General features: G+C 29.5%; 1 protein-coding gene across 5 annotated transcripts in view; it reads right to left on the bottom strand.

Moving 5' to 3' along the window:
* LOC111688019 (capon-like protein) overlaps nt 1-24,487 on the bottom strand; it is a 292,117-nt gene that overhangs the window by 16,054 nt on the left and 251,576 nt on the right. For 2 of the 5 annotated variants that reach the window (XM_046951994.1, XM_046951995.1), the window contains exons 2-3: nt 6,649-8,959; nt 5,475-5,658 (exon numbers count right to left, since the gene is read on the bottom strand). In XM_046951994.1, the coding sequence (XP_046807950.1) occupies nt 5,475-5,658; nt 6,649-8,214 (1,750 nt within the window). In that variant the 5' untranslated portion in view covers nt 8,215-8,959. Of the gene's footprint in view, nt 1-5,474; nt 5,659-6,648; nt 9,102-24,487 lie in introns of those variants that run through there. The other 3 variants (XM_046951998.1, XM_046951997.1, XM_023450508.2) reach the window with 2 other exon arrangements.

Genomic DNA, 24,487 nt, shown 5'->3' with positions numbered 1-24,487 from the left:
TCATGATTAGCCTTTAATATCGTAAAATTACAATTTGATTTTTTTTCTTAAATAAAATCTTTAATAAATAATTATACTCAAAATAAAAACCTTAACATTGAAATTATTTATTATAGTTTTAATGTGGCACTATTATTTAATTTGTTAAATAAATATTAACAAAACAATTTTAAGAAAATATTCAAATTTCTAGCTCTTATATAATTTTATTATAAATTACTAGAAAATGCAATTGATTTGTTAATTTTCTAATTACATAGTTTTGTTTTTCTCTCTCTCTCCATTTTTCTCACAATTTTGTATAATTTCATTTTAATTGTCTATAGAATATTGTCGATGCAAGTAATAAAATCTAAACAAAATATTAACGAAATTTCGTTTTTGAAAGAATTTTATAGTGCTAAGTGTTAATGGATTTTATTTATAATTTAACATAATAAGATTAGACACTATGTTATTATATAATAAATGGTAATGATGTCCATTCTAGGTTTAAGCTTTAAAATTAATTTTGTATGCAATGTATTTAATTTTTAAGATTAAGTTAAACGTATACTTAATAAGTAATTAATGTACATCAATCATACGTACTGTTAGCAACTGCAGGGGAAATATACATGTGGACGATTCCGTGTAAAGTTACTCATCTTTAAAATCAATGAAATTGCACCAAGATTTGTACTATTAAATAGTAAGTTAGACCCAAATATTCACCTCTATCGGTCAAGAACTGCCGGACTTGAAGAGGTCAAAGTTGGGCAGTGTTGACAAGAATAAGGTTTTGTCCAATATTTCAATAACTAACTAACTAACTAACTAACCAACCAACCAACCAACCAACCAACCAACCAACCAACCAACCAACCAACCAACCAACTAACTAACTAACTAACTAACTAACTAACTAACTAAGTAACTAACTAAGTAACTAAGTAACTAAGTAACTAACTAACTAACTTTAATAGATTTTCATTAAATTTTTTTAAATATTATAAAATATTCAAAAAGTACCAAAAGTAAAGAAAAATACCAAAACAATATCACACTACAATATCACAATATGTCAGATTACATAAACAACTAAACGAAAAAGTGCCTAGTAGAAGAAATAAAAGGTACCAAAAAAGAGTCCTTTATTTATTATTAATTAATATAAACAAGTAAGAGTTCTATATTCGTCTGTGCTGAATCTTATATACCATGATGTGTAAAAAAAACAGTCATTACGAATTTTATTACAAAAAATCAAAAATTACCAATTGCAAAACTGTAAGGTACTAAAAAGTTCTTTATGTGTTCTCACTTAATCCAGGCTCTACATAATAAATTTCATATTTCTAGGTTCAATATTATAGAAATTTCAAAAAGTACCTTTTCTATAATGAAAAAGTATTAAAAATCCCTTTTTATGTATTCTCGCCTAATCCGGATTCTACAAACTCAATTTCATGTTTCTAGTTTCAACATTATAGAAAATTAGAAAAGTACCTTTTGTAGAACGAAAAAGTATAACAAATAGTATGTACCTTGACTAGGTAAGAACCTACAAAAAGGTTCTTACCTATTCAAGGACCTACATGCTAAATATCATGTTTCTAGGTTCAATATTATAGAAAATTTAAAAAGTACCCCTTTTTTGTATTCTGATCTAATCCGGGGTCTACATAATTAATTTTATGTTTCTAGGTTTAATATTATAGAAAATTCAAAAAGTACCTTTTTGTAGAACGAAAAAGTAACAAAAAGTCCTCTCTTATGGGTTCTCATCTAATTCAGAATCTACGTACATAATTTCATGTCCCCTGTTTCACCTAATTCAGACGCAATATGCTTAGTTTCATATGTCTAGGTTCAATATTATAGAATATTCAAAAAGTACCTTTTGAAAAAAGAAAAAGTACCAAAAAGTTCCCATTTATGGCTTCTAACTTAAGCCAGGCTCCACATACATAATTTCATGTTTCTAGCCAATAACAACACACTCTCTTGCTGTCGTTCGTTTTTATAAACAAGAGTTCATCTCAATTTTTGATAAAATTTTCAGAAGCGCTCTCAGATTTTTACTCATATCTTCGTTATTTATGGACCGATTGGACTGATTTTAAATAGCGTACTATTCGATCATATTTCCAATAGAATTATTAAAAGTTCGGATCTGGCAGATATCTGGGGTCTTCTGAAAACTGATTTCAACATACACACAGACAGACGGACATGGCTAAGTAGACTCCGCTATATATAAGGATCCAGAATATATATATACTTTACAGGGTCGGAAAATTATTATATTATAGAAATTACAAACAGAATGACAAACTTATATACCCTTCTCACGAAGGTGAAGGGTATGAAAATAAAAAGTATGTATAAAATATATTAAGATAAACTTCACAATAAACATAGCTTTTAACGTATACTTAATAAATAATTAATGCATATTAATCATACGTACTGTATATAAGACTGTAATAGTAAGTAAAAGGGTAATTTATATTTCAATTTATATATTTACATTTCAATTTTATATAACTAGGAAAGAAATTCTATCAAGTCTATGTTTTAAAAGTTGGGGTAAAGGATCCCTAAATTAGGGCACATTAGTTATGTACAAAATCGTATATAAACTTCAAATGATAATATGACTTTCAAAACCAAAATTGTTCGTGTTGTTTTACATCCTTTACAAAAATGTTAACAAATTTTCATTAAATTTTTACTTTTATGGAAAATAATACCAAAAAACAGCATTATAACATTTGTTCCGCATTGCAAAATTAATGGCACAATTTAAGAAAAAAACATAACTTTAAAAATTTTTCGACAACCATTTTGCCAAAGTAATAACAACTAAATACGTACGTGAGTACATGCATGATGACTTTTTGCTGCTGATGCTATTGTTTTGTGCTCATTAACATAAATCTAATGAGTTAAAAGCAGAATGGGGAGCGAAAACAAAATCATAATACATATTGTATTAAAAATCAAGGAAAATAAACGAATAAAAAAATATACTTAATACAAAATTACGGTTATGACGATGGGGAATAAATAAATGGTTGAATAAATAAATAAATGAGAAACAGAGTAGAAGCAAGTATTACAATGTACATTTAATAAATGTCATAAAATAAATAAAATGGTGTTTTGATGCTGTCAACTGTCAAATACACAGACACAAACAAAAATAAATACAAACAAAGCATAAACTTATACATAAACATATATGTGTATGAATACATGAGTGTAAGTAAAATGTATGTTAAGACAAAGTAACAATTTGTATGTAAATTTTCTAATTTCTTTGTCTTCATGTCTATCTGTCTGAATGTCTTTTGAATTTTTGCTGTTAGTGACGGCCATTACTTTTGCCATTTTTACTCTGTGTGTCTGAGTGTCATATATGAATATTTTCATGACATGCACATAGATACACATGATTAGAATAAATGTGTTAAATATGAGATCATCTTATTTTACATTTTAAAATCAGTTTTTTTTAATGACCTATAAACAGACACTCTACGCCATGGGGCGCCTCGTTAAATTTTTCAATTCGACGTCAAGAATTTATAGGAAATTTTGAAAAATTTAGAGAACTTTTTTTATTTTAAACTAGAACATTTTTCATATCAAAAGGCACATGTTTCCGGTTGTCTATAAAATATCAAATTTGACTGCCTGTTGAGGTGTCAGTTCAAGATACGGGAATTTCGTAGAAGTGCTGTACGTAACTGATGCAACAATTAGCAAAATTTATGTCAATGTAAAATGGAGATTATTATAAAGAAACGATTATAACTTTTTCATTTTAAAGGTTTTTACATTCATATATATGACAACTTCAATAGAGTCTAAAATTCTTTATAAAAATTTAAGAAACAAAAATACTGTAAATACTGAAATTTGCATATTTAGAAAATTGTACTTGCTAGAGTAGTTTTGTATAAATATTTTTGGAACTACCAATGATGGACGTGGCATCTCTCATATAATCAAAGAAATTCAAATATTTGGGATACTTTGATATTTGACTGTACATTAATACGCACCGCTTGAGATGTATTCTTACAAAGGTTTCGGAAAACTATAATGGTCGCATGGCCAGATTGAGTCATATGTTATGCGTCAGTGATCTAAGGTGTAACCACAGGGCATGTTCCTCTATTTGCGAACAAACGAGTTTTTTTTTGTTTTCTACATAAAATGAGAAAATATGTTCGCTCAGATTTAGGGGAACAGGTAGACAGAGTTGGAAGTAAATACTTTAACCATTAGTTGAAAATTGCAACCTGTAGAGTACGCACAAGCTTTACATGGATACATAGACAGACAGACATACTGACGGACGAACAGACGAACAGACAGACAGACGGACGAACAGACAGACCGACGGATTTAGCTAAATCGACTCGGTGATTCTAAGCTGATGGTGGGTGTAAGAGCAATATTTTTGGGTGTTACAAACATCGGCACAAACGCATAATACCCTCTCCTATGGTGGTGTAGGGTATAAATAGGGAGAGTGTTACATGATTCATAAGTGCTGAGATACGAAATATTCTTTAAAATTGATTTTTATGGTTAGCTTTCATCATGGAATGCCAACAGATATAAGTGCACCTTTGATTAACATAGACTTGTTTAGTATTTCAGAGAGCTTCTTAGTATTCATACGATAATACATCAGAATTTGTCTATAGCTCTTCTTCATGAGAACAGGCCACTTGCGAATATATTGTCATAACCTAGGGGCATGAGTAGCCATGAGTTTCATGGCCAATGGTAATAGTTTGAAGTTTAAGAAGTACTTTATATGACGGCAGTATCTAGACTTATTGAAAAACTAGGGCTTATTTTCTTAGCGCAGAATTCATAATTTCGTCCGTTTTTAACTTAGAATTAGATCATTATAAGGAAAATATAATGAAAGTATATAACACAGTGTATAAAAAAATCACTATTGCTGGATATTATTTTTAATATTTAAAGTGTTGTATTGTTAACTGTAATAACATTTTTTAATCTTTAACATTTATGATATCTACAAAAAATTCATTAAAAGCCATAAAATGCTACTCAGGGAATATCATTTTATGATATAAACAAAAACAAACGACAACTACGATTAAAATAAAGAGGATAAAATATATGTAAACGACACAAAAAACATATACTTTTTAAAACAAATAACAATTTAAATTTATCAAACAAATACAACGCAATATTTGGTTAAAAATCCCATGTTTTAAATTACAATAAAATACATAAGCAAACATTGACCAATATTTATGAATCTACTCCATCAAACCATAAACAATTAAATTAATTAATTAATTATATTTATTTACATTTTCGTAATTTATTTACCACAATTTTATTAAGAATCTGTTTTATATTTTTAATTTATTTATGTTATGAAAAACAAAAAAAAATAATAATAATAATAATATTTCTTTTAATGATTCACTTACCTTTTTTATTGTGTCCATCATCGTCACTTAATTGTTGATCCGAACGGGTTTCAACATCTAACAATTCTGATGATGAGATATCGGAACGTTCATCATTGTTATCCAGGGAATTTTTATGTATATTAAATTTGTGACATACTTCAAAAGCCTGACCCACTGTGCGTACAATACGCATTGCCTGAGACTGTAAATATAATAACATGAAAAGGATTTGATTAAAAAAATTATTTAATATAAAAATTATGAACTATTAAAGATAGAATAAATGACACCTTAATAAAAAAAATTACAGAAGTTATGAAACTGAAAAAATATAAAAAATTTTTGTGGCAAAACTTCCAGTAGTTAGTCTACGATCTTAACTATAGTTTTAAATACTTATTTATTAGTAGACTGGATTTTAGTCTAAGCTTTAGACTTATTTATACTTTGTCTAAATTATAATCTGAACGTAAGGCTGTTTATAATTTGAACTATAGTCTATAGTATATACTATAATCAGACTCGATTTTTGTCCTAACTATCTTATATATAGACTAAATTATAGTCCGAACCATAAACTAATTTAGTCTCGACTTTAAGCCGGATTATAGTTCAGACTAAAGTCCATTCTATAGAGTCCAGTGCATGGTCTAAACTATACACTAGTCTATAGTTCATTTTATAGAGTAGTGAACTTTAGTCTGAAATATAAACTGCCCTATAGAACATACTTTAATTTGATCTATGACAAGTCTATTGTTTGGACTATAGACTGAACTACAGAAAAGTCTATAGAATAGATAAGAGTCTAAACCATAGACTAGTATATAGACTGGATTATAGTCTGAACTAGAGACAAACCTAAAGGCTGGACTTTAGTATGAATAATAAACTAGTCTATAGACTGAACTACAGATAAATATTTGTCTAAACAATAGATTAGTCTAGAGACTAGACTATAGTCTGAAGTAAAGATTAGTTTATAGTCTGGATTTTATTCTGAACTATAGACTAGTTTAGGGACTAGACTATAGTCTGCACTAAAGATTAGTCTATAGACTAGATTATAATCTGAACTATAGACTAGTAAATAGACTGGACTTTAGACGGACCTGTTATTATGATTTATAGAATTTTTTTGAGAAATGGATAACAATTATCTTTGAAAAATCCTTCCTTTACCATTTCTTACCTGTTTTAAATCCTCTTCCGTTGGCATGGAATCATTTGTCGGCGTTGAACGCCTACTAGCTACTACTACATTATCACAGTTGGAATTACTATTAACACTATTACTATTATTATTACTCTTTTGGACATTCAAACCATTTGTGGTTACACTCACAACTTCGCCACTAGTGCGACGTGATGGACGTTTACCCGCCACCACTGGTTCACGAAATGATAATTTCTTACGCGGTTTATCGGTTTTAGGACGATCATTTAAAATACCACCACTAGTACTGGCACCACTGCCCATGCTACTCGTACTCGAATTGCCATTATCATATAACGATGTTGTATTATGATCATACACTACACCTTCGGTAAGGGATTTACGTCTCGGATAATTAGGTGAATAACGTGAGGGTGCTTGATAGCGTCCAGCCGAAGGTGATCTTTTGCGAAAGACATCTGGACTACAGCGGGTATTTGTTAAAGAACTAAATTGTTCGGGTGTTGTATTTTGTCTTTGTAATATACTACGTTTATTGTTAACGGGAGGCTGGTGTCTACTGTTCGCTATGATGCGATTATTGTTGAGAACCATTGATTTTGAATCGTGAGGGAGGGAATTATCGGCTGAAAGTTTTTTGAATTTAAGGCGGGCTTTTAAAACACTCTCTGAGTGTTTACGTTCTTTATCACAGTTTTTTAGGGTTTTATTGACCGGCAATTCTTTCTTGATAAGATAAACAGTGTTTTCATCATTGAAGAGTATATGCTTGGGAGAGGTGCTACCACTGCCACTGTGGTTGGTTGTACCATTGGCACTTTTTAAAGGATCTGAATGCTTACACAGTTGAGCCAGTTCTTGTTGTTGCTGATAGAAATATTCATCTTCTGTATCATTACATTCCACAGCGGGCCGGTGATGGGCGTGATGGCTATTGTAGTAGGCTTGTTCATCCTCCTCCTCTTCGTCATACTCTTCTTGTTGCAAATTACGTTGATAGGCCTCTTTTGCTCTCATTATATTCTCAATAAAAGTGTCGTCAAGAAAACGATGACTTTTGCCTTCAACATTATGTCTGCCATCACCTGAAGTGCCGGCAAGTTCCTGCTCTACACAATTGATGAGTTCATTGATATCTAGACTTTTATTACGTCCCGTCACTTGGCGTGCTCTACGTATGTTGGATTTTTTATAGGTTCTTTCATCTCTGTTTATTTTATCATTTAAAATATCACGTATTATGCCACCGCCATTACGAAATATATTGCGCTGATAGTTTAAAGAGGCCAAGGCATCTTTTTTATCATCCGACGGATTAGCATTAACGGCAGTTACAGCAGTTGTGTTGGCATTAGTAGCAGTAGCAGCAGCAGTTGATGATGAATCATTTTTAGATTTTGTGGTTTTCTCGCTGGCTGTTTTCTTGCTGCGTGACCAGGGTAGAAAATCAAAAGCTTTGGTAATGGGACTTTTGGGTGTGGGTCCCTCGGAAATACCTCTTGACTTCCATAAACCCTTTTTAGGATGATCTTTGCCTGCAGTAATGGGCAGGGGTTTTGTTATGGTTTCATGCTTCATCATGTCAACGAAGAGTTTATTAATTATTGTCCTCTAAAACTTAGACGAAAAAGTTCATTTGAAGTTTAAGGTCTTATTGCCGACACTAATTGCTTGACGCTGTATGTCGAGACATGCATATCATGCATGAACATTTGTCAAATGTTTTTCACACTTAAAAACTTATTGAAGTGGCATTTAAAAAACTGCCACCTGGATTTTAATTTGGCTTATTTTTGCTCATGTATTTTTTTATTGTTTTAAATATATAATTTGGTTATTTTAAACATTTGTTTGTTCTATTGAACTGTATAAACAAGGTCATTGTTATTATTTTGTTTTTGTTTGGGCGTTTTAATATTTGCATAAACAAATAATTTTGCGGTATTAATCTTGTATCGATAATACGCTGCTCATTTATCACAATTTAGTTTACATCCTTGTTTAAGGTCAGTCACTTCAGATTGGGGGAAAACATGCGTACAGCTTTGTGTATTCAGTTGTCAACGCCTTTAATATTTGCAATTAATTTTCTTTCTCATTTCTCTTAATACTTAACACAGCAAATATTTATGTATACAAAATAATGTTTATTTTTATATAGATAAATTATTAAACAATACACACACTTGTTCCAAATTTAATTTCTCTTTCGGTATTGTATTTGTGGACTAGTTCTTGATTTTAATAGTTTTGGTTTTATTTAAAAAGTTGTTTAAGTTTTTTTTTTTTGTTTATTTTAAAACTTTTTGTTGTCTAAATACTCCAGCTGTGTTAAAATTTCAATTTACTAATTAATTTTTTTCGTTAAAATTTATTCTTAAAATACATGCACCACTTTCTTTATTTTCGATTTTTATGGAGGTCAGTTTTAAAATTGACCTGCTAACATACATTTTTTTGAATTTTAATTGGAAATGTGTTTTATTTGATTTTTTTATGTTTTTTTTTTAGTTTTAAATAAAATTTTATGAGTTTTTTGTCAAACATGTTCTTGATGTTTTTTCTTTCATGTTCAATATTTTCTAGTTTTTATTGAAAAAAATAATGTTTAATAATTTTTAATATTGTCCTTGTAACATTTTTTTATTGATTTTTAATTAGATGTTAAAGTCAGATTGATTTACATATTTTGCATAATGCATGTTCATAAAATAAATATAACTTATTAATTTTTATTTTTAACAAACAATAATTTCTTGTTAAATGCTAAAATAATCTAGCCATGACCACATGACTGTCTGCCGTTCCGTTTGTTGGAAGCACGATATGGTCCTGACATAAAGAGGTAAAATTTTATTTCAAACTTATTTTGTATATACCCTATCTGACCCTACTCTTATTAAACTCCTCAAACAGAAAATATTTTTATTCTCAACTAGCTAAGCCCAGTTTACGTCGCTACCCTAAAAAATATAGACAAGAAACCTTTACCAATTTCTCCTATTCTTCAACCGTAAAAAGGTTAGGAGTCCTACACAGAGAGAAATACATACGCCTGGTACAAACTTGACACCAAAGTTTTTTTCAATAACATCCGTTATCAAAGTATATACGTACGATAATGCAACGATGACATTCCTACTATTTGTAAACAAATTTCTTATTGTCATTTACGCTTATTGTACAAAATTTGTGAACTGTAGTTGTTAGAGATTTTCAAATTTACGCCATTTTGTATTGGAATGCAATATTAGACGTTGGATGTGCCACACCCACTATCACTAGTTCGCCCATTATTCGCCAGAATGTTCATATAGTTGTCAAAGTTGTACGTGCAAAATTTTAAGACTCTTGTTGTATGTGTGTGGTAGGTTTATATATCCCTGATTCATCCTATCTCTTATACATTTGGAAGTAAATCCTTCTCAACATTTTTCTCAAGCTCACTTTTTTGAGTGTCATTTTTCGACAGCAGCATTCAACTTATCCCTTAAATATAATTTCACACTACAAAAGACCTTTCAAAATTTACAACCATTCAGGGGTGTCTTTTGTATGTCATACTTTTTATCCATCATCTTTCAACCCAGAACACTTCTCATTCATCCGAAACATTATAAAGAGAATAACACCCAACATACTCATTCTAGGTACACGAGTTAGCAAGACCCGTATACCGATATTCTGTATTATATACATTATGATCATCGGCAATACCACCGAACTTATCAGTTCTCATCAGTTCTTTAACCGCAAAACACTTTCCCCGCGAAGTTGTGTTTAAACCAGCCACTACGTGTATCCCGAAGGAAGCTCAACTTGTCAGCCAAGACATGGTAATGTGGGCGATTAGCCACTCGTAGTACCAGAATATGTGGTTCCCTGGTTCTCCGAGGAGTAAAGTGACATCACCAGGTTATAGTCCCGGCAGCCTGAGGCACCTCTATTTCCCAAGATGGGATCTTTTATCAAGGTAACATGCCCTCGGTGGAGCTTAAAATGGACAATTGGCTCTGCTACATAAGAGACAAAATTTAAACCTTTCTCTCTCTCATTTACATCGTGGTACAGTAATCTAACGACTATCATCGCGCACGATTATCTAGTGAACTTGCCTGCAGTAAAGTGTACTCACCTATAGTCCTGACTAAAAACCCAATAATAACTGTTTATGACTATAACTTTTATTAATTGCTCGTACTATATATATATTACATCTGCAATTAGATTTTGTTTTGAATACGGCCGTAAAACTTTTCCAAAAGTTTCAATTTCATAAAAACCAAATTAAAAAAATGTCCATAAATTTATAAATTAAAATTTGTCACAATAAACCTATAAATCATATTAATATTCAATAATTTAATCAGCAATTGTTAATTAATGCAGTACAGAAAAAAATAAAATAAATCCATTTTTACAACAAATAAATAACAATTTATTTGCATTTCAAGCCACTTAAAATGAAACTAAAATCTTTATTAAATTGTTTCACAATATTTACTACATTATTTTAAATATAAAGTGCTTTTTCATATCAACAATTCCATAAATTTGTCTACAAAATTGTAGTTTTTAATGAAAAAGAGAGGCAAACAAAAAAAGAAAAACTATATTAAAAATAATTTTTCAACAATAAATATGTCAACTCTGGCATGATCATGATATTTTAATTTAAATTTCTTTTTTTCGTAATAAAAAAATATTAAAATTTTATTTAGTCATGAGCAAAAAAAAAAAAAATAAGATATTTTTCAAATAAAAATAAATGATGATTAAATTGATGATAAAATCACAGTACAAGTAAATAAAAATTGCAAAAAATTGCGATATTTTTAAGTTCAAATTTTTACCAAAAATATATTTAAATATTAAGGAAAAACAAGTAAGAGTTCTATATTCGGCTGTGCCGAATCTTATATACCCTTCACCATGATGTGTTTAAAGCCTTTTGTACCTTTTGAAGAACGAAAAAGTACCAAAAAGTCCCCATCTATGGGTCCTCAGTTAATCCGGGCCATACAAACTTAATTACATGTTCCTAGGTTCAATATTGTAGAAATTGTAAAAAGTACCTTTTGAAGAACGAAAAAGAACCAAGAAGTCACATTTTACTGGTTCTCACTTAATCCGGGATATACGAATTTAATAACATGTTTCTAGGTTCAATATTATAGAAATTTCAAAAAGTACCTTTTGAAGAATGAAAAAGTACCAAAAAGTACCCTTTCATGGGTCCTCACTTAATCCTGGCCATACATACTTAATTACATGTTTCTAGGTTTAATATCGTAGAAATTGCAAAAAGTACCTTTTGAAAAACGAAAAAGTACCAAAAACTCCCCTTGTTTGGGTCCTCACTTAATCCGGGCCATGCATACTTAATTTCATGTTTCTAGGTTCAATATTATAGAAATTTTAAAAAATACCTTTTGAAGAACGAAAAAGTACCAGAAAGTCCCCTTTTATAGGTTCTCACTTAATCCAGGCTCTACATACTTAATTTCATATTTCTAGCCAATAACAAAACATTAGTGCTGCTCTCGCTCTGCTACTCTTGCTCTGCTGCTCTTGCTCTGCTTTGCTTTTATAAACAAATTACAATAACAATATTTACCGTATTGTTATGTATTTTGTTTTTGTTTTTTGCAGTTTCTGTCTGAGCATGAATAAAAAATCTAAATTTTATATGAAATTTTCAGAGGTTGCCTCGGTTTTTTGCTCATATCTCCGTTATTTATGGACCGATTTTGCGATCTTGCCGGTCGTATGTCTGATAGAATTATGGAAGATTCGGATCTCGCAGATATCTGGGCTCTTCTAAAAACTGATTTCAACAAACATACAGACAGACAGACAGACAGACAGACAGACAGACAGACGGACAGACAGACAGACAGACAGACGGACATGGCTTAATCATCTCCGCTACCTATAAGGATCCAGAATATATATACTTTATAGGGTCGGAAAATTATATTATAGAAATTACAAACGGAATGACAAACTTATATATACCCTTCTCACGAAGGTGAAGGGTATAATTATTTCTGAAAAAAATATACTATAGTTATACTGACAAGCCAGACAGAACAGCAAAAAAAAGATATTTGAAAGATCTTTATAATGGATAAAGAAAAGCGAAAAATATTTAAGAAAAAACAAATAATTATGAAAAAAGAATATAAAGTGTAGTCAAGTGTAAAGAAACAAGTATAGTTGGGCCTGGCCGACACCAGCGATTATGTTACAAATATTTGAAAAATTTGTTGACAAAATAAAAATAGATTTTCTTAAAAGTATATTTAAATGGGGCTATGGGTATTTTCCTATTAATTTTGGTAAAGGTATTTATGCAGAATTTCATTTTTAATAAAATTTTGAACTTTAAGTAATTTTTTGAATAGGGACTATGAATCCATATTATTACGTAAATTATCAGCGACTTACCATATGTACTAAATTATGTCTATTTTTGGAGATATATAAGAACACTTAACATAATTATAAGCCCAAAAGCAATATTCGGTCAATTCAACCATTTTTAATAGGCTTCGTTCTATTTCATAAAATTATCTTCAAATTGCAACCTGTATTTTTGCATGGACACACAGACGAACAGATGTATGTAGCTAAACTGACTCATAAAGTGATTCTAAACCGATTATTAATCTTCATAGTGAATGTAGGACTAATTGCATTTTTTGACAGGCTCAGAAATCCATTCTGTATTTACATGCACACACAGCTGAACAGATGGACGGACAGACAGACCTAGAAAGTGAGTTTGTGTTTACATGGACACACTGACGAATAGATGGATGTACAGACGTACATAGCTAAATCGACTCAGAAAGTGATTCTGAGTCGATTGCTGAACTGTATGGTGTGTTAAGGGCCAATAATTTTGGCTATTACAAACATCAGCACATATGCATAATACCCTTGGCATGTGCCAAAATTTTTAATATTTAAATTTTTTAAATTTTATTTAAGTGTTACAAACATCAGCCAAACGGTTAATACTGGTAGTGTAGGGTACAAAAAAAGGAACACTAAAAAATATTTTTATTTTTCGTAAAATAAAAATTATTTTAATAATTTTTTTTTTGCCAAAATGCGCTACAATGTTTCTAGGAAATTGAAATTATATTTGGGTAAATCAACAACCAGTTAGTTGAATAAATTAACAACAAAGTAAAAAAATGCTTAAAAAACACTTTTCAATACTTTTTATCATTTTAACGCATTATTTTAACATGATGATTGATGCCATTGAAAGTAAGTACGTAGAAGTACTTACTTGCTTACAAATAGGCTGTTAAAGAAGTATGTGCATTTCGCTTACAAATAAGTAGTTAAGAAATTTGTTTTGTTTTTCGGTTAGCTGTCTTAAAGCGCATCAGATAATGGTTTTCAGATACAAATAAAATGTTGTTTTCTTTTTTGTAAAATACAATTATTAACACACAATTAAATAAAATGTGCAAAAAAATGACAACGCCGAAAATAAAGTAGTTCTATATCAAATTAAAAGAAATTCATTACTAAAGTACTTCAAAGTAATGCAGACGATAAGTAGTAGCCATTGAAAAGTAAATGGTTTTAGAAGTAGTTACAACCTGTTACTGAATTATTGCTAGGAAGATTCGTAAAATGTTCACTAATGATTAGAAATGTTTAAAAGATTTGAAATTAACTAGTCTTATGAAATTTGATATAAATTTTAAAACCTCCTTAAACAAAATCGTACAAATTACCAAGCGATTATTAAAAAAAAAAATTCACTAAAAGCCAATGAAGTGAAAATTTATCTAATTTTAAAAATTTTACAACAATTAATCTGTATAATACAATTTTAGTTAAAATTATATTCAGCAATTGTTTTTAGTTTCAACGTCGCCATTTACATAAGAAAAAAAGTGAATTAAAAGAAAAACAAACAAAACATTTATTTTCAAAATATTGAATAAAGAAAAAGAACTAACAAAATCTACAAAAACGTTTGCCAAAATTTTGTGAAATTTCAGTACAAGTAAATAAACAAATTATTACTAAAAATTTTAGTTTTTAAATAAAAAAAATATATTTTGACCAAAAAATCAGCAAATACATTAAGAAAATTAAAGCTGATAATTTTTTGAAAACCAATTTACAAAATATTTTTTTTTATTCAAAAAAATTTCAATTGATTTTGCCATTAAATTTAAGTAATATAGTTTTCTCAATATTTACCATAAATATGTACTAACAATTGTTAATTACTAAAAACTAAGAGATTTTTTTTGTTTATTAAAAAGGGGCCAACATGTGTAATTTTTAAAAAGTTTATTTCAAATTTCTTTGCTATTTTTAAATGTTTAAAAACTTTTAAGTTTTAAATATATGACAAAATACATTTTTATTAAAATGAAGTGTAAAATTACAAATATTTTACCCAAAAAACAAACAATTAGTGTCAGGGTCTTGTTTATGTAAAAAAATTTTAAATAAATAAAATAAAAATAACTATATTATAGAAAAACCAAAAAACACATTTTAATGTTAATAAACTTTTTGTTCTATAAATAAATAAATGCAATTATGGACGTGAGTTCTAAGTATATGTATAAACAATACAAAAAGTTGTTCCTTTGCCGATATTTCAAATTTGTTTTATTATTTAAAAAAAAAATACTACAAAATCGCCTTACTTGTATTTTAATGTTAAATTTTTATGTAAATATAACAACAATAACCTCTTCATTAAATACTTTGTTTGAAATTGTTTAATTTACAAAGTTAAATTGTTTATTGCTATTTACAGTTAATGTAAATAAAATTTAATTTCAACATGTAAGTCATCAGTACTAAAGTACTGTACTTAACTTCGTATGTCACATGCATATTATTGCCCAGGACACAGGGCTTAAGTATACTAAAAATGTTTGTCTTCAAAATAGTCGTATCTCGGTTGAGACCAGCGGTAAGCCGTGTTCAAAGCCTCCTCAGCTCTTCAACACAAGTAATTTGGATACTTTCCCCTTAGAAATATTTTGACATCTTCTGCATAGCTGGCGATGTAAAATCTTACTCGGTTAGGGTCTATGCGAGACACAGGGCGGTAAAGGTGACAAAATGACACCCTGTAAGGAATTATCTCCTTACTCGTACATCTCACAGTTTATTCATCTGTTCCTTAGCAGACAATTAATCCAGTTAAGGAGCACCCAGTCAACATAAAACTGGTCTAAGAATTGAATATGACTATCAGTGTGCATGTTATTGAACGTTATTAATGTCAATGCATACCGCCAATGTTTACAGTTTGCTATCGATGGTTTCACCTATGTAATGGACAAGTTCATTTAATGCGGTTTCCACCGATCGTTCCTTAAGAAAGTTAATCCGTATCTTAACTTTCGTGGTGGCAAACACTTCAAAAGTATAAAATTGCATAAGATGCTGTATTGAAAAAGAAAAGTTTACTTGGAGTGGCTTTAAGTAATATCAGTCTTTTAATACAGAAGAGGATTTCAACAAAGGAGTCTCAAAACATAATCCATCGACGCAAAATCAAGTTTATAAAGCTACGGAGCTCACCCAACCGTCCACATAGTGAGGGGATTCAAACGGTCGTCATAAAGTCATATATCATAAAAATAATAACACAATAATTACTATCGATGAAAAGTTTTTAACTTTCGACTTTGATTCACACTGTTTAGTTATGACAAAACTGTAAACATATCATATAAGGTGTTATTATTTTAAGACTTTTTTCTTTGAAGCACAACAACAATTTTTTTAAGCTATCCCGAAACTTTAGAATTTTATGACAATACGACTTGATAGAACACCGTGTGAATACCCTAAGTGTGTATTGGATGTTTTTCTCAAAGAATGTGTTGGATGAATAAGAAGTGTGCTGGCTTGAATAGTGAAGGAAGTATGCCATCTCTTAAACGAATGATACGATTGAATCTTCCTTTCTTGTACGTGTATGTTCAAGGTCAGGGTTATCTAACAGTAAGAACAAGTTCATATTTTGGCCAACCGAAAACGTCTCTAGGTGCTGTTGCTGAATCAATAGTGAGTGTTCCATTTACGTGGTTGTAAATGGAAGTGTTATATTTTCATCTCCGAATTGAAGCAACGAGACAGCAATGACCAGAAATTAGATAACACGGATAATTGAGCAAAGTGTTTGTACATGGACCAGCAGAACCATGTAAAAAAAGCGTATAGCTAATAAGAAGCAGAAAGGACGGTGGTGAGTTTTCTAATAATCACCACTGTGAAAATAGATAAACACGGCAAGTATTCACGTAAAATATTTCGACTTCTTCCAGAAATGTTTAAAAATTTTTCGAAAATAAAATTTCTTTTAAAAAAATTACTTTAACTTTCCAAATTGTGACCATGCCCATTTATAAGGAAAACTTAGGAAATTAATGTATGAATATTACAACATGTTTTGGTGGTAGGTATATAATAAGGTCCTGCACAAAAAAAAAAACAATAATGCGACAATTTGCTAAAATATTGTGTATGCGTATGATGGCGCACACGATATTTTTTAACAAATATTCGCATTATTGTAGTCTTGTGCAGGCCTTAAGTATATAAGATTCAGGCAACTATGTTGTCCAAATAATAATTTCGAAAAATTAAATACCCTAACTCAATTGCTTTAGGCCCTAGTATCCTCTTTACAACTGAAATGACCAAATTTACTTATTTTCTATTCGGAAATGGATTTAAAAACTTAAGAATAATCTATTTGATTTTATTAAGGATATATAATAGAATTAACGTCAAAACCAATAAAAATCGCTGCCCTCCCCTTGAAAAAAAAAACATAAGAACACGTGTACAATATTTTCTTTGAGTGTAAATCTCTTAAAAAAGATTTCTTACAATAACAACAAAAAACTTTATTTACCCAGTTTAATTGCTATTTAAAAACCTATTAATTTGTATTTCAGACTTATTGCTTTTTGTAGTTGTTCGTTCTTATTCTTATTTTTTAATATTCATTTTCTCGTGTTTATTTTTGAGTGTTTTGCAAAATGGAAAATCGCAATACTACGTGTAGAGATTGACGTCTTAAATGTGACGTTGTTAAGCAGATTTTTTTTTTTTATTTCACTTAAAAAAATAATAAAGAATCTATTATTTTGTGATTTATGGATGTTTTGTTTAATTCCTTTGTTCGGCAAAAAAAGACGATGTATTCTTTTGAATCAGACAAAATAAAAACATTGGTAATTTTTTTTATAATAAATATTCGAAAATCATAAAATATATTCTACAAAAGATCTTAAGCAAATTATTGCGAGATTATCTGAGGATTTGGTTCAATTTAAGTATCTATGTTTTACATTAAAAGTATGATTATTTTCAAATTTTAATTTCAAAATCTTTGCTCTTTTCTTGTTGACTCCAATTTTTGGAGGCAACTAAAAAACTATTTGCAAATATTCAATGAAATCAGATATTTAAAAATAATTTTTTTAAACAAATCTCTTTAAAAATGTTTCAATTCAAAAGGAAACATTTCTAATTTCATGCTTCACTGATATTTTCTTTTTTTTGCAAAAAAAAAAAAAAACGGCAGCCATTAAATTTGTCAGTCATATCAATTCTCCGACAACCAGGTAATGCCAATATTCTTTTAAATCTTTGCCATGGACTATTAAACTTTTGCACTAAAGAAACTTTCAAAAAAAATAAAAAAATAAAAGCATGATGTATTTATTTGTTTAATTTAATGGGCTGTTAAAATATTGTTTATATAGTTTTATTTTTCTTGGGAGGAACACACTATATTTTGAGGGAAGTGACCTAATTTATATAGAGAAGGGAAAATAATTATTATTTATAGAGTCATTAAGTGTCGTTATGCTTTTAATTTAAAAAAGTAAACATCAAAGTAAAATAATTTTAAAAATAAAATATTAAATTTTTGGGCTTAATGGTTTAAATTTTAAAAGGGTTGCCAAGAAGGTTTATAATATTTTAATTTATAAAATGTGTTCATTAAAGTGCCCTGGACAATTGTTTGTTAGTACACCTCTAAAACGAAGCGGAAAAAATAACAGTTTTAAAAGTTCTCAGTTCCATGTCAGCGATTAGAGACCCGATCTCACAATAATCGAAATAGATCTCAAAAATGCTTAAGTATTAAAAGCAGGTATATTTTTCAAACAAATTATTGAATTTTTACGAAAAAGTCATCACAAAGATAAAATGTGAATTTATGTAAAATTTTAAGAGATAAATATAGTTCGAAATCTTTCTAAATTTACAATGTTACCAGTTATTTCATTTTCTTTATACAAATTACGAAATTCCTAAAGCGAAAATAATGTATTCCAAAAATTATTTTTTTTTTTTATAAAAGTGTCCACTGTCACGTAATTTATCATGTGATAGTATCGGTAAATCTAGTATATAAAAGTAGATTCATTATGAAAATCGAAGCTCTGCGATGTTAGAATTTTTTAGTAAAAACAAGTATTTATCTTCAATATTGAGCAAGTTGTTAAATTGTTCGCTTTAATTTCTCTTTCCGGATCATATAATATTTGAATAAATAAATAGACTTTTTGGAACTTTTTATAGGAGCAAGACAATTGTTGAAAAGTTTGTTTTTTAGAATTTTATCAGATAACGAACGAATATTCAAAAAAACAAGTATGAATTTATAGTCGGACATTTCCGACTATAGTGGAATACTTTTACTTATTGTTGACAAAAAAAGAGATTTTCTACAAGAGGGCTCATAGGGGAGAAGGGGTAAAAAGGGGCTATCCTTATAAATTTTTGTAGATGAATTTACGTCTACTTCAAAGTCATTTATGTAGATATTAATCGTTTTATAAGCAATTATAAGTTAATTTTAACCTTCAAGTCATTTTCTGAAGGGGAGTCTGTATGGGGCTAGGGTCTAATGAGGCCCGATCGCAATAAAAGTTAGTATTGTCATTTATTGTTCTATAAAACTAATTTTTGCTGATTTTTGTTGACATTATAAAACATTTAAAGTTATTATGAGCCTAAAGGCCCGATTCGGGGGTACAGTTGTATGAGGGCTAGCAGAAATAATGGACCAATTTCAACCGATCGTCCTTAAACCAAAAAAAATTTCATCAAATTATCTTGAAGATTGCAACCTGTAGGTTTACATGGACACACAGACAGACGGACGGGCGGACGGACAGACAGACAGACGGACATAGCTAAATCGACTCAGTGAGTGATTCTAAGGCGATTGGTATACTTTAAGGTCTAGGGTATACTTTAAGGTCTAGGGCCAATATTTTTGGGTGTTATAAACTTCAGCACAAACACATAATTTTTAGAAATGGCAAACCGATCTTTAGTGATTCACTCTAACAAATATCAAATCTTTCCCAAATTCGTAAATTCTGATAGATGGCTTTAACAATGGTTATAAGATTAATGCACCTCATTCTCAGGAAAAAGTAATGAGTTAAAATGCTAATAAAACCACTTTTCACGACTTCTTTATTAGCATTTTTTTATTTGCGCATTATTTTAACACAGTGATGTCATTGGCGACAAGTACTTCTACGTTCGCTTACAAATAGGGAGTTAAAGAAGTACATTTAGGGACATCGGTTTGTTCGGTAAATGTTTTAGTCACTGCGCAACTGCTTAGCTATTTTATTGCGCGTCGAATAATGGTTTTCAGATACAGATTTAATAAAATGTGCAAACAAAATACAATAATAAAATACTTCTATATCAGATTAAAAGAAAGTCGCTACTCGAGTACTTCAAAGTAACGCAGACGGTAAGTAGTAGTCATTGAAAAGTAAATGGTTTTGAAAGTACAACCCATTACCGAGTTTTTGCTAGGAAAATTTCTATTACATAGAAAATTGTAAAAAAACACCCTAATAAATACACATCAAATGCACGTCATGTCATTAAAAGATTGATTTAAAAAAAAAAAAAAAATAATCCCTAAAATAAAATGATCTGTCTATGTTATTTATACAGAAAATTTCCAAATAATTTGATCGCCACCTAAATTTTTTCCACATATTTTGATTTCAACAAAATAAAAACCTATTTAGTGCATTTCTTATATCAAGAATTTCTATTAAATAAAACATTCATTTTAAATTACAAAATTCAACAACAACTCTAGAATTCTATAAATTTTTATCTAAACATTTGCAAGCAGCAAATGAAACAAACCACATTTTGTTGTTTTTCATTTAAAAAAATGTAAAAAAGAAATCAAATAAAATAATATTGTGTGGAATATTATTTTTATAACAAGTAAATGATTTATGGAAAAAAATTTGAAATGTATCAATCAACCAACAACCACACAAAACTCTCTATACGGATAACTATGAACAGGGAAAAATTTTTTATTTGTTTATATTTATTTCAAAATACCAAAAAAAAATGTCTCATATAAATATTGGAAGAAAACCCAAAACAAATCGACATCCAGACTATACAATCACTAGTAAAATGTAGTAAACAAACTGGTAAAATAAACCATAAAAATCTATTAAATACCAAGAAAAAAAAAACTGAAAATAAACAAGAAGAAATTATTCTATATCAATTACTCGAATTGCCTAAAATGTAGCCGTAACGGCCAGAGAAATTACTCATGCATTTTAAAACCACAAAAACTTTCCATTATTTAGTTTAGGAAAAATTAAAAAAAAAAAAGAAAACAATAAAGAAATTTTTCCTCGTTAAAAAAAAGTTTTGTATAATATTGCAACACATTTTTTTTTAAATTTTATATAAAATAAATTTTCGAAATATGATTCATTTAAATGAAACATACATTTTGATTAGAAAAGAACGAACATAAATTTCCAAAAGATTTAATATTTGTTTGTGGAAAACATATAAAAAATTTCATGGAGTGCTTTTAACAGGCAAATTTAATTTTATATCACTTCTTCTACATTATGAGACTTTTAGACGCCGTGATGTGAAATTGTAATAAATTACAAAAAAAAAAAAAAAAATGTAACAGATCATTGGAAAATATGTCTGTGATTGGCCTCATTTCTCTTCGTTTTTTTGTTTCCGTTGAGTTTGTTTTTTAATTACCTTGAATGTCATCATCACCATCGTCGTCAACAACATTTACTCTCTGTTTGTTGTCATCAATAATCTGTGTATGTCATAATTATTTTTTTAATCGAACATGTTAAATGTTTTCTAATAAATATTTTATTTGTTATAATATCTACTACAGCAGGTATTGTTGATTAAATATATGACTGGTTACTATGGCATCATATATTTTGCATAAAACTTTATACTATACCGGACCACAATCCCCATATAAGGCCCTCCTTAAATATGATTAATTTTATTATTAACAGGTAAAAACCGAATCATATGTACACTACTTTAAAACACGACCTTTATTCTAGTAGGACCTTTTTTACAATGGATTAAGTCCTTTCAAATTTTAAAGAGTAATTTCTTAAAAAAAAAAACAAATCATAAACTCTTTTGTGCAAGGATACCTATATGGGAGATATGGTCAAAGATTAATTCATAAAAAGACTTATTTATGTCGTCGAATTCACTGTCATAATGTAATTTTTAAGCCAGCAGTAAATGTTGAAGTAATTTTCTTAATAGGACCTTATTATGGGGTTGGTTTCATTATGGGCCAATATTTATAAAATTCAATAAAAAATTGTTGGATCCTGTAAAAATAATTTATTACGAATTCCGCAATTGCTGCATTTTGAATGTTGCATTAGTAATGAGCGTTGAATTTATTTTCTGAACTGGTTCTTAAGTGGGAGGTAGATTAACTGCTATTTTTTAAGCCAGTTACTGTTTAAACAATATTCTTGGCGTTGAATTGAATTGGGGGTAAGGTTAAATCTATATTCATTACCATAAAACGTGGATCAATAGCGTCTGCGAAACACATTTGCTGTAAGTAAGGGTCAGATAGTTCTGCGAGAAGATCCGAACAACTGCTAACACCCGTAGACATATGATATACGGGATATGAGAATATCTAGTATATTAGTCCTACCTTTATTTCCCAACTTCCACTCGCCTCTTATACTAAGTTTGTCAGCAACGTATAGATCAGTTATGGGATGTAATAATGACACAAAGTAATTTAATACATGGTTAATTACAATTACTTGTAATTGAGCAAAAAATCAGAATTACTTGTAATTTTAATTAAAATTTTTCTAATTACAATTACTTGTAATTTGTAATTGACCAATCATCATTTAATATTGTAATTCTAATTAAATTTTACCAATTACAATTACTTGTACATCAATTACAATTAAAAGTAATTGTAATTGGTAAAGCTTTAATTACTAATACTTCAAATATCATTACCTAGATTTTTCTATCGTATCGGTCATTGTCGAACTGTTACAACAAAAACAACATTAACTGGTATGAATTTATAGTCGGACATTGCCGACCATATGATACCCTACACCAGTCAGTATGTTAAAATTGTGTTTTTTTTTATATAAAGCATTTAATTTGTTTTATTGTGAAATTTTTTACTTATTGTTGACAAAAAAGAGATTTTCTACAAGAGGGCTCATAGGGGAGAAGGGGTAAATATGGTCCTATCCTTATAAATTTTGGTAGATGAATTTACGTCTACTTCAAAGTCACTTATGTAGATTTTGATCGTTTTATTAGTAATTATAAGTTAATTTTGACCTTCAAGTCATTTTATGGAGGGGAGTTTGGGTCAAATGAGGCCCGATCACTATAAAAATTAGTATTGTCATTTATAGTTCTATAAAACTAATTTTTGATGATTTTTGTTGACATTATAAAACATTTAACGTAATTGTGCGCCTAAAGGCCCGATTCGGGGGGTACGGTTGTATGGGGGCTAGGAGAAATAATGGACCGATTTCAACCATTTTCAATAGCGTTCGTCCTTGAACCAAAAAAGGGTATGTGCAAATTTCATCAAATTATCTTGAAAATTGCGACCTGTAGCGTGCGCACAAGGTTTACATGGACACACAGACAGACGGACGGACGGACATAGCTAAATCGACTCAGAAAGTGATTCTGAGCCGATTGGTATACTTTAAGGTGGGTCTAGGACCAATATTTTTGGGTGTTACAAACTTCAGCACAAACGCATAATACCCTCCCCACTATAGTGGTGTAGGGTATAACAAGTAAGAGTGCTATATTCGGCTGTGCCGAATCTTATAAACCCTTCACCATGGTGTATTTTAAACATATTTTATAAATTTTTCCCCGACTACATTATTATTACACCAAAAGCAAAACAAAGTAAACAACAACAACGCTAAACGAAATAAAAAACAAAATACAAAAGGCATCTAAACCATCAGACATCTAAACATACATAACGAAAAACACAGAAAAACAAAAAACAACGCAATAAAACCAACCTACATCCAAATATACGAACAGAATTCACAAAAACAAAATACACAACTCAATGACGCCAACAACATCCAAACATACAAAAAAATACACAGCTGAATAAAACTAAATACATCTACACACACGTGTACATCTTTTTCAAATATACAGTGTTGTTGTTGCTTATTTAACAAAGCATGAAAAAATATGACATTTTTTGATGAAATTTTCAGAGGTTGTCTTGGATTTTTGCTCATATCTCCGTTATTTACCGACCGGTTTTGCTGATTTTAAATAGTATATCTAACCGAATTATTGAAGATTCGGATCTCGCCTATATCTGGGTTCCTCTAAAAACTGATTTCAACAGACAGACATACACACAAACAGACGGACATGGCTTAATCGACTCCGCAATCTATGAGGATCCAGAATATATATATACTTTATAGGG

The sequence above is a fragment of the Lucilia cuprina genome, chromosome 5, assembly GCF_022045245.1.
Source record: "Lucilia cuprina isolate Lc7/37 chromosome 5, ASM2204524v1, whole genome shotgun sequence".
In the NCBI taxonomy this organism is placed as follows: Eukaryota; Metazoa; Arthropoda; class Insecta; order Diptera; family Calliphoridae; genus Lucilia; species Lucilia cuprina.
This window is presented reverse-complemented; position numbering and strand designations above follow the sequence as displayed.